The sequence below is a fragment of the Neofelis nebulosa genome, chromosome 11, assembly GCF_028018385.1.
Source record: "Neofelis nebulosa isolate mNeoNeb1 chromosome 11, mNeoNeb1.pri, whole genome shotgun sequence".
Classification (NCBI taxonomy): domain Eukaryota; kingdom Metazoa; phylum Chordata; class Mammalia; order Carnivora; family Felidae; genus Neofelis; species Neofelis nebulosa.
In genome coordinates, this window is record NC_080792.1 from 61,641,641 (window position 1) to 61,653,739 (window position 12,099).

At 39.9% G+C, this 12,099-nt stretch overlaps 1 protein-coding gene across 3 annotated transcripts in view; it reads left to right on the top strand.

The window, feature by feature from the left end:
• Positions 1-12,099, top strand: part of LOC131490416 (piezo-type mechanosensitive ion channel component 2) — a 470,949-nt gene that overhangs the window by 400,802 nt on the left and 58,048 nt on the right. For 2 of the 3 annotated variants that reach the window (XM_058692725.1, XM_058692726.1), the window contains 3 exons: positions 206-277; positions 4,889-4,995; positions 10,405-10,519. In XM_058692725.1, coding sequence (XP_058548708.1) covers positions 206-277; positions 4,889-4,995; positions 10,405-10,519 — 294 coding nt within the window. Of the gene's footprint in view, positions 1-205; positions 278-4,888; positions 4,996-6,274; positions 6,374-10,404; positions 10,520-12,099 lie in introns of all 3 variants that reach the window. The other variant, XM_058692724.1, reaches the window with a different exon arrangement.

Genomic DNA, 12,099 nt, shown 5'->3' on the forward strand with positions numbered 1-12,099 from the left:
AATGTTCATAGAACATTAGTATTTGCCTTGTGAAATCGACTGCTCATGCGTGTAAACATTTCAGATTTGATATAGTTTCTTTCCCTGACGTCTGATGTACTTTTGCAACTTACCTAGATTTTGACATTTGAGTTGTTAAAGCGTGGTTTTCAAAATTTGTTTTCTCACTTCATAAGAATTAATATTTGGACATATTTTATTTTAGGAGAAGCAGACAAACAGAAAGCCAAGGGCAAAAAAAAGCAGTGGTGGCGGCCTTGGGTTGATCATGCTTCCAGTAGGTTTTCTTGATCCTCTTACAATTTCATCGATTCTAACCCTTATATCCTTGACCAGAATTCAGGCGTCCCCATGACCTGTGTGTTCCATGCATGGTTTGATCCTTGTGACTTGATAGCGGGTCAGAGTGTAGGAAAATTTTCATGGAAATGGGTCTCTGGGCCCTGGTGATGGAACCTTCCAGAGAAATCAGCTGATTACCATGCTGTCTGAAGAAAGCCCCACATGTGGCTGACACATGCCTGAGCATCCTAGGGGCTCAGAAAGCGAAGAATTGCTACCTTTTTATCTAATTCTGAGGTCCAGAGCACTGCTGATACATATTTGTCTTGTAACTGAAAACCCTTATTGAACATGAGTTTTGGCTCCCCCTAGGAGGATACTCATTAAGTTCAAAGTGTTTGTGACCCTCTTTGTAAGGCACTAGGCATGGATGCCGATGAGTCTCTCCTCCCCCTTCTTCCCAGAGCTTTGATTTTATTTGCATGTAAGGTCTTTTGGCAATTTATTGAATATAAAGGTGAGGCTAACGTAAAATGTGTTCACTTTCTCATTCTGCCTCTGCCCCAGTTTCGAAAGGCTCTCGTACTACATTCCACATTCGAAGCCTAGCATGTGGCATGGCTGTAGAGCCACCAGCCATGACCAATTCAGAGCAGAGGTGGACAACAGTTTTTGAAAAGCAGAGCTTCATGGCCACATAGAATTAAAGTTTCCCTCCTGATCATTAAAAGAAATGAAGGGGGTGGCGCCTGGGTGGCTCAGTTGGTTAAGCATCCTCCGACTGTTGATTTCAGCTCAGGTCACGATCTCAGTCATGGTCATGATTTCACAGTCATGGGATCGAGCCCTGTGTCAGGCTCAGCGCAGAGTGGGGAGCCTGCTTGGGATTCTGTCCCTCCCTCTCTCTCTGCCCCTCCCCTGCTATTGTTCTCTCTTCCTCTCTCTCTCAAAATAAATAAACTTTAAAAACAGGAAAAAAGGGATGAGGAATTATGGAACTCAGTGGCTATATTTGTTCTGCTTAGCAAAGGAAATATCACTCACGATTGGCCAGTGGACGGTCTTAGAATGGAATGATCCATTTCAGTCTGACCCTCCTTGCGTTTGTTCAAATATTGAATAATTATTAATTATGTTGCAAATTACTAATAATACCTTCAGGCCTTTATGCCTTATCCTGTGGCTTAATAACTTCAGCTAATGTGATCAGACAGGGACTATCACTGAGGCCCACAGTGTCGCACGATGGTGGGAGAGACTCTACTGACGGGATCTTCAGAATCACTAGAAAATCAAGTTGATCAGAATGTTTTGCTGTGCCTGATTCTTCGTGTCTCTGAGATATAGTGTTGGCTTCTCTCACCCCAAAATTAACTTTCTAAAATCAGCAAGCCAATTTAAGGAAGTATTAATTCAAAATTTGCTCAACACCTGAATGATACTAAATTTAATCCCAAACATTGAATTTATAGCATTATGTGAGGGGAAAAAAAACATTTTCAATGAGTTTTGTTTCACCTGCTGCCAAGTCAAAAGACAAAGATTCACATCGAAATTCTGTGTGACTCTTGAATCTTTTGTTCATTGGCATGTTCGTCATGCTAACGATCCAATAATGCAGCACACTGTAAGCCTGTTTCTATCAAGTCACAAGAAAACTGTGCTTATCTTTCTGTTTGTAAAGGGCCCTTTGCTAGTTTAGACAGACCTATCCATTTCGACATTGTGTCCTACTGAATGTTTTCTGTCTCACCTGGGGTAAATTCCCGTTGCAATTGTAGTTGTCTTTCCTTTTCTCATCTAAACATTGAATTTTGGAAGGAATTGGATATGGTCTTCGATAATCATCTTACAAGTTGATAATAACTGAAAAAGAACTGCTTATGAAGGTTATTGACTTTAGTTTTCTGATTCATTTCACCCTCATTATATCGAGTTCTCGAAGACTGGTATTAAATTAAATGTGCCTTGTTACAACACCTCTTGGTGCAATAATGCAGGAATGTGTGTAATTCATGGTTTGGAATCAGATTCTGACCGTGGTGTTAAAATTTTTCCGCAAAATACATTTCCTTTTACCAGCTCATGAGGAAAGGAAAGGAATGACTCTGTGGATTATTTCTTAGGCCATGATGAGTTCCAAAAGTTATCTTTAGATCTGGAAGCACTTTATTAAAAGCCCTTACTTCAATCTCTTGAGTTACTGGGCTTTTGCCTAGATGGTTCCTTACAGGTGCGGAGTGTGAGAATACATGTAGTTGAATACCCTTGTGTAAGTCGACAGATGATACAGTGATATGGCCAAGTTGTTCATAATACTGGCAAGCAGTCAAGATCTTAACATAGTCTGTAGGTGGCCAATCTTCCACTTCCACACCTATGTGCACACATGCGATTGCATTATTGCTGTTCAATGATACCTTCCATTCCAAGGTAGTATGCCTCCATGCCAATTCAGTACCTTCCTAAAGTAATGACAAGCCTCACTTTATTGTTAAATATCTGAAACAGAGGTCTGGGCTTCTGGGGATACAGGTGGTAGGTTTTAAAAGTTATTTTCGCACTCAGTTCAGCAATCACATCAATATCCACATGTTTCTGGACACAGGCTGGGGGCAGGATCGCTCTCTGAACAAACAAATGTGTATGTAAGAGCTTCTCTCCTTATTATTAGCAGATAGCACCAAAGAAAACACTCTCTGTTGTTTTCGTACTTTTATCTCAGTAACATTTCATAAACGAATAGGGGATTTTCCTAAGCATTTCCTTCTTTGTTTTAACGTGTCAATTCTACTTCTCGCATACAAATTGATAGTTTGTTTTTTTTAAAATGATCAAATCGGTGTTGTGACTGCTTGAGAAGAAAACCGTTTGGGCTCACTGTGTCCACACGAGTAAAAGTCACAGAAGGTATGATTGAATACAGTTGAAGCTATTGTTGATTTTAGAGCCTATAATGAGGGTAAAATGCTCAATCCTGTAATACTCTGTTTTTCACCAAATGACCATGTGACATAGAGTCCATGTAACTTTCCTGCAAATGTCTGAGCTTACTTGAAGGCATTACTTTAATGGTCTTCCTCACTGTCAAACGTAATGCTGTGACTTTGGTTTGTTCTTGCTTATTCTTACCTTCTGTTGTATTGCATTTATTCCCTCAGGCCTGGACCCAGTACTCTGGGCCTGGTTCTTTCTTCAAAATAAAAATAACAAACTACAGTGCTTCTGTTCAAGGATATAAGGCCCAATTCATTCCGTGTGCAACTTCACGGATGGAGGCTTCAGATACGGTCTGAAACCATTGGGCAAAATTACCTACCTTCTGGCCATGTTTAGTGATGGTCACGCAACTAATTTTAAACAAGCCAAGGTGTTCCATTACCTTACAACGCACGAATCCAAAAGATCACGGAAGACATCATGTTATGTCGTCCAAAAGACACCTCAGCATTTGAAAACTTGAATATACCTTGAAAGTGCTACTATGTTTTTCCCCCGCAATGATGGTACAGTTCTTGTAGCATCGGCAATACGTACGCTGGGTCTCTTTTCTCTGATAAACTTAACGTAACACTCAAGCCGACAAAGATGGGATTCTCAAATTTCTTTGAGTCTCTGGACATTTCAGCTTCCTCTGCTCCTTTTAACACAGCAATATGTTCTTGCAGGGAGAAGATCAGGCAAGGCAAGGCACGGACAATCCAGACCGTCTGTGCTTTGTGTCTTCTGGTCAGTATGGTTCTCCTCACATTTCAGTGAGCAGCCGGAGTTCCTTGTTGACCAGAAGCCCAACAGCGCTAAACCATATCGGCCATGTCTGCCGTGCCTCAGTCTGTCCCGTGCTACGTGTAGAAACAGCCAGAGTGGTGGTGGTGGTGGTGCTGTTTTTGTAGTTGTTTGTTTTGTTTTGTTTTGTTTTTTTAATGTTACCTGCCCATTTCCTCCTTGTGGCAATGCGTGTGTGTGTTGTGTGTGTTGGGGGGGGGGATGGTTTTTGTGTTTGTTTAACTCTTTCAAATGTCTTGCCATGTATGCTCTGTCCCCTGTGTCACATGCGGAGCAGCCAGGTCTGCAGAGTGTAAAGTGAAGTCGAAGTCGGTGATGCCGATTCTTGGTCCTGAATCAGCCTAATTGGCGTCTCTACCACACGCCGGACCCATTCAGACAACACCAAATCCTCTACTTCACTTTGGCCTCGTCTAAAGGACCCAAATTGCCGACTGGTCTGAGTTGTGAAACTGTAACCATTTTCCATCCACTATTTTGGCCATCTTGGTAACAAAACTGGTTGCTGCAGAGTTGATCCGGTGTTATCTGTGTAAAATTTACAACGAAGAAGGAAGAGAATATCAGATGAACCCAGCAGTGGCCAGTTTTCTTACATGGCATAGACAAGGCCTCATGCTCTGTAGACCCGGCCACACCAACACCATGTAGTGTTAGCCCAGAATGAGTTCTCTTCATCTCTTGTTTTTCCCCCCCTGCCAACATCTCTTGCTGGTCTTTTGTGGACAATGTGTATATCGGTGGGGGGGCAGTTCACTAATAAGCCCTTAATGATCTCATCTCTCTTGCAAGAAATAAGTAAATATTTTGTTTTGCTTAGTGGTCAGGAGTGGAGATTATTATTTGTTTGAAACGGATAGTGAAGAGGAGGAAGAGGAAGAACTGAAAAAGGAAGATGAAGAACCTCCGAGAAGGTCCGCTTTCCAGGTAATTCTGGGGTTGGGAAAACCATGCCCTTTGCTGGTTGAAGGGCTTTTCTTTCCGACAGACCTTGAATGCAGGCCTAGACTTCTTCTGCCATGTTCACGTGTGTTATAGCTTCCAGAAGCTTCTAATTTCCACCTGAAATCATCCATCTCTCATTAAACTGTAACGCTGCTTGCCCTCAGCTTCAGTGTAATTCCTGCCATTCAAGAACACTGTTCCCACCAGGTGTTTGCTCCCGTTCATCAAAAACCCTTCTGATGCTATAAACCAAAAATAAAGCTTCCCTGGGTGAACTTTATTTTTCTGTTACAAGTAGAAGGTGAAGAAGACTTCTCTGGCATTGCTCTGGATTGCTTGAGCAGACTTCCCATTTTGAGACGTGAAATAGTTGATCATAAAAATAAAGCACTTGCTTTGTTTTGAAACCAACGGCCACTTCCATGTTACCTCAGATTTTGCAAATCCATTTCATTTGTGTTGTCAAAGGTTTGAAACTGTACTGCAGTCATGAAAACAGCCAGCACAGTCTTAATTTTTTCATCTTAGCTGCCTTTCCTTTTCAGAATGTGCCACCTCATTCTTGGTGACATAGCTCACCAGCCTAATACGGTGTACCCAGTGATTGTCTAAGCAATGCTTGTTAGCGATGAGGACTTGTCAGTAGAGTTACACATGGGGTGAAAGCTTGGCATATATTTCTTTTACCAAAGAGTCACTTATGAGGACTGTTCTTTCCCGTTCATTACAATCCAAGACATATGGAGCGATACCCATCAAGCCACATGATGTGTCCATGAAAAGGTCTTTGTCACTTTGCTGACCGGGTCTCCTCAAGCTGCAGGGTTACATCCACCCCTGTATTCCCAACAACATTGAAGAACTAAATTATTTATGGAGTCACCTTGCTCTGATGCTTCCTCGCTGGCCCCATCGCTACTTGAGTTGTGTCTCTTAAAGATGGTGTCTGTGCGCGTGGCTGGCTCGTCAAATACCGATGACCTGACGTGTGTATCTTTATTCTCATGAGTTTCCTTATAACCATCACTCATTCAGCCAAGAAGAGAACATTCCTCACCGTGTTTATGGATTACATGCAATGGCTGACTATTTTCCTATTCCGAACCGACAAGCAAAGCACATTTGTTCCAGCTTCAGTGATGGGGCACATTTTAACCTAGCTGATGTAACTGTAGAGACAAATTCATACTGACGTCATATGTAAAATTGTTAGTCTTTGATGTTTTTCTACTAATCACTCTCGCTTTGTCCTTCTTTGTAGAGAGCTATTGGGAAGTTTGCGTCGGCCATTTTAGCCTTGCCAAAGTCTGTCATTAAACTTCCCAAAACTATTCTTCAGTATTTAATCAGAGCTGCAAAGGTATTTGATGTTTCACTGACGTGTGGTGTGTGACCCTCCGCTCTGTAGAAATTTAGACAAGCAGATCCCTGTCGCCTCCATCTGCATTTTCCCTGCTCTATAGGTCGTACAACGGAAGAAGTATAAGAACTTAAAATATTAGGGAAACATTTCCAAGGAGAGTTTTGAGAAGCCAAATTTCTTACTATTTCATTCTTGTTCTTCAGTTGACACGAGAGCCTATCGAGACATAGAGAGAGAAAATGCAGATACGTATCTACTCTGTCCTTCTTGTAGTTTGGCCTACGTCACATCTCATTTGAAAAGGGTCACATCTGGTTGCATGCGTCAGTCATGATGTGTAAAATGTGTGATAATCGTTCTCAGAAAGCTGGTAAAATTATGACCAAGGTAATAGAAGACTCATTTTTCTCCACCTTCTTGTTGGCTTCCCTTTCAAGTCTCCATCTTCCCTCAATCAGATATCATCTTCCGTTTTACTATCCTGCCTTTGGTACAATTCCTCACAAGACCGTGCTGCCATGTACGGTCTGTGGAGTTTCTCACGCCCATGTCACCAGAGAGAGTGCGGGATAAACTGCGAAGAGGCTATTTGTCAATTAACCTAATGCACAGCAGAAAGTATCCAGCTACCTGGGCGGTAGCCACCCATTATTGAAAATCATAAATAATGAATTACTGTTCATGTACTTTATAGAAAGCTGGTTCTGTGCACTTAGTCTGGGCAGGCACTTAAACTCTCAGGTCTTTATGCTCATGTGTTAAGCAAATGTTTGGATAGTGAGGGGGACCAGCGCTTCTCCCATTTTACCTGGGACCTTATTTAAATGCAGGTTATGGAAATTAAGGAGGTCCTTGAAATTCTGTATTTCTCTCAGACTCCCAGGGGACAGACAGCTGGGGGTCTATCTTGAATAGGAGGGTCTAAGCTTCTAGGTTCCTCCCATCTTTAAAATGCCAGCGTTCTGATTGCTAGTTTAATATTCTATATTTTAACTTCCCTAAGATTCTTTTCCTTTTCTCTTTTATGACTACCATATAAGTCTCTCCATTCATATTTAAGAATTTATATGAAAGATTGCAATGTAATTATCCCCGTCTTACTTTAAAAACAAAAACAAGAAACAAAATAACTTCTTTCATACAACATAAAGAAAGTCCTGGGTTACACATGAATCAAAGGACAGTTTATTAAATTTAACCAATTTCCGTTAAGGATCTCCATTCGCTTCAATAAAGGCCTCTCCTGTTTGAAAAATTAAATGCTTTTTGCATAGTACATTTTCAGGAAAATGAATCTCATTCCCCCCCCCACTAGGTAAGATAAGCTTAAGATAAAAATCATATGATAAAACTTAAGATAAAATTTAGGATAAAGTAAGTGAGTGAATAAATGAATGAATGAATGAATGAATAAATAAGTAACTAGAATTTAAGATAATGTTGAGAATACAGACTAATAATGGCAATTTGAAGAAACCAAAGGTCATTTATGGACATTTTCTTGTATTTTTTGTACTTATGGTTAGTGGTGTGGGTGTCCCATGAACTTGAACAGTGGTTATGGCTGCAATGTGAGAATTGAGAAGTTTCAGTAAGAAACTTCCATTTCTCCACTCAATAAGAATTGGGATTTTTCCTCCTACTTTGTCATCACCATTTCCTGAAACAGACTGACCCTCTATCAAATGTTCCTGGCACTATACTGAGTTTGTAGCTCCAAACGTCAACATTAAGATAATTTACCTACAAATAGAGACTCCTCATAAGATTTTCTTCCCCTCTCTTTTTCCCCCTTCTTTGAATTATGTAAATTCTCATCTTAGTGAGAAAGCTTCGTCATTTGGGATTATAGGTAGAACCAGGAGTTTTCTTTTAATAAGGCAAAATCTTTTTTTTTAATTTTTTTTATGTTTATTCTGAGAGAAAAGTAGAGGGAGAGAAAAAGTGGGGTAAGGGCAGAGAGAGGAAGAGAGAGAATCCCAAGCACAGACCTGATGCAGGGGCTCAAACTCACAAACCATGAGGTCATGACCCAAGCCCAAACCAAGAGTCTGACGCTTAACCAACAGAGCCACCCAGGTGCCCCAATAAGGCAAAATCCTAATGATACTCCCCCATCTACAAGAGTTCTGCAATTCTGTCCTAAATGACCCTTGTCTCTCTCCTTCTCACCCTCCCTCCCCATTTTTCTCCAGTGTAAAAGAATTCCTCCAACTTGTATACCTAATGCATTCACAAACCCTGAATTACTCTTTTATTTTCTATCTTGGGGATTCTGGCATTATCTAAAAGCAATATGGTCATAACCCATTTTTTTTTAAGAAAATGTCACCGTATGTTTCTCTTAAACCTGAAAATTTCTTACATCTAGCAGTTCAGATTTTTTTTAAAGAATCAATATTTTGTGGAAGCAATTTGCTTATTAATTTACTAAAACTCAAAGATATTCTTTTTGGTAGGTGACAGGTTTAATAAGCAAGGGAACTTACATATTTGGCAAAGATATTCTTTCTTCTTTTTTAATTTTTTTTAATGTTTATTTTTGAGAGAGAGACAGAGACAGAGACAGAGCATGAACAGGAGAGGGGCAGAGAGAGAGAGGGAGACACAGAATCCGAAGCAGGCTCCAGGATCTGAGCTGTCAGCACAGAGCCCAAAAGGGGGCTTGAATTCACGAACCACGAGATCATGACCTGAACCGGAATTGGATACTTAATCAACTGGGCCACCGAGGCACCCCCAAAGATATTCTTGATAGAGTTCCCAAGTAGCATGCTTGGTAAACATCTACCATAAATTCCTTCATGTGGTCCTTCTTTGTCCAATGTCAGTTCATTTCTCATTTCTCAAAATACATTTTTGGCAGAAAATAGGATTATTTTTTGCCTCTTGGATTTATTATTATTCAGAAACAATACAGATGTTACACTTGTGTTAGTTGCCATTAGATTCAGATTTCTACCATTGGGAAAAAAGAAATTCTCTTCCTTAGTCACCCATGACTTTTACACTTCCGTACATCAAAAAGTTGGGTCCCTCTTTATTTTTACTGACCTCACAATGCCTGTGGTTTGCTTACACTGTGTTTTCCAAGGATTCCTGAAATCTGAAAGTCATACAGAGTACAGTGAAAGTGTCTGGGTTTACAAAGTGCCCCCACAAAACAGCCCTCCAACTTGAACATCATAATAGAAAACCCAGCTTCCCTGAGACCCAGGTGGCTTTGTGGGTGCATGAGGAGCATGCCTGCTTGGCTTCGTGATTACAGATGGCTGACTTTGCTTACCAGGGTTTTCTTTTTGTTCCTTCTGCATGATTTGGGAGACTATTGGTGGGTGGACTGTTCAACATTGCTCTGCGGTGGTTATCGGTTTTATCATATTAACGTAACCGTTTTCAGCTCTTGAATGAAAATGACAAAAGGCAACCAAGGTCACCACAGTTTTCCTTCCAGAACATTCTGGAATAACTCTGTAACCTTAATAGCGCAATCATTTTTCCTTTCCAAATACTAATCAGTCTACAGAACCCTTTCTCAAGTTGCTGGTCATAGCTCTTTTTCACAAGGGAGAGCATCAGATGTACTAAACTCTTTTCCCAAAGTAAATGAGTAAACGATGTTTTGTTTTTGACTCAAAGTTTATTAGTGAGGGAGAAAACCACTCCAGTGACACTTAGCAAGAGGTCCAGCTTATTCCTATTGTGTGTAATACAAAAGAGTCAGTCACTGTCACAAGTGGTGGTGGTACATGGGGACTTGGGGGGAATGATGGTCACCCAAAGTATCTCCTGACTGTGATACCAAATGAAATACACTCCTACAACATCTGTTTTCATATTTTATTTCATGATCATGGAAATAGCACAGGTCAACTGAGAATACTGAGGGATGTGGGAGCAGAAGATTTAGTTTGTGCTGGCAGAAAAATATGTATATATTTCCAAAAGTCAGGAAGCTTGGTGTTGGTCCCTTTTCTTTTCATTTAAATATTAAAAAGGCAGAAAATAATTTAATTTTCTCCCTTCAGTTTGTTTATCAAGCCTGGATCACGGACCCTAAAACAGCACTCCGACAGAGGCGCAAAGAAAAAAAAAGGTCTGCAAGAGAAGAACAGAAAAGAAGGAGAAAAGGATCTGGGGATGGTGAGTGTTGAGTGAGCGCAGGGCCCAGCCAGCACTCTCTGTCCCTGTGGCCCTGGTATCCCAAAGGGAACCACAAAGGACAGAAGCTTTGGAGGAATGACATTCTTACATTCTGAGGAATGCACAGAGTTCTACTTGTCCTTCGTTACTTGTGTCTGACCCTTGGAATAAATAAAAATGTAAATTTAAGTTAAGGTACATTTTATAAAATAAGAGAGAGAGGAACAAATTAAACTCAAAGTAGAAGGAAGAATTAATGTTTTAAGCAGATGTTAAATTATAGAAAAGAAATACAAGACAAGATCTATCATTAAGTGAAAAGCTGTTCTTAGAAAAAACTAGTAAAATGGGTAAACCTTTGGAAGTTTGATTAAGAAGAAAAGGAAAAACACAGTATCAGGAACCAAAAATGGAACGTAACTACCAATGCCATATTCCACATTACATTTGAAAACATACGATAGGAACACATTTCTAAAGAGGGGAAAAACTCCAAGCTACAGCTAAGCACCAAAAGTGGAGTGAAAGTTCAAGTGGGGCACTCAGAAAAAATATTTGCATTATATATGTCAGACTAAAAAATAGTATTCTGGATATATTAAGGACTTCTAAGAAGCAGTAAAAGAAAAGTTCAACCCAACAGATGAATAGATGTGAAAAACAATTCACAGATCAGGAAACTTAAATAGACAGAGGAGCTCAGCTTCACTACTAATAGAAGAACCACAACCCATATTTTGACATACTGTTGTTTTGTTGTTGTTGTTGTTGTTGTTGTTGCTTTACCTATTGGATTGGGAAAAACCCAAACATTCGCTAATTTGTTAACATCACCATTTGGAGTTAGTGGGAAGAGAAGTGTTTGTATGAGTTACAACCCATATAACACGACGAGCGGTGTCGTAGAGTAGTGCGTCCCCTTTGAACAGCAATGTGTTGATATCTGTAAAAATGTTAAATGTCCATCTCCCACTACAGATCTATCCCTCTTCTAGACATGTGGTTCAACTTGAAGCAACATCTGCACATGTGCACAAGGACCCATGTCTAAGAATACCTATCAAACATCATTTGTTTTGTTAATAACAAAAACTTGGAAGCATTCTCAATGTCTACATAAAGAAGAGTCAAGTAAATTATGTTACTATATATTATAAAATTCTATTCAGTAGTTAAAAAAGTGAGATGGATTATAGCTGATCCTAGAACAATGTGGGGGTTGGGGCACTGACCTTCACACAGTTAAAAATCTTGTATAACTTTTAACTTCCCCAAAACTTAACTAATAGTCTACTGTTGACCAGAAGGCTTACTGCTAGCATAAACAGTCGATTAACACACATTTTGTATGTTATATATGTTATATACTGTATTCTAACAATAAAGTAAGCTAGAGAAAGGAAAATGTTACCAGGAAATCATAAGGAAGACAAAATATATTTGCAGAACTTTACTGTTTTATTTAAAAAAAAAAAAAACCTCCACGTATAAATGGACCTGCACAGTTCAAACCTGTGTTGTTCCAGGGTCAGCTGTACTTTGAACTTGACATACTGTTAAATGAAAAGTACTGTGTTACA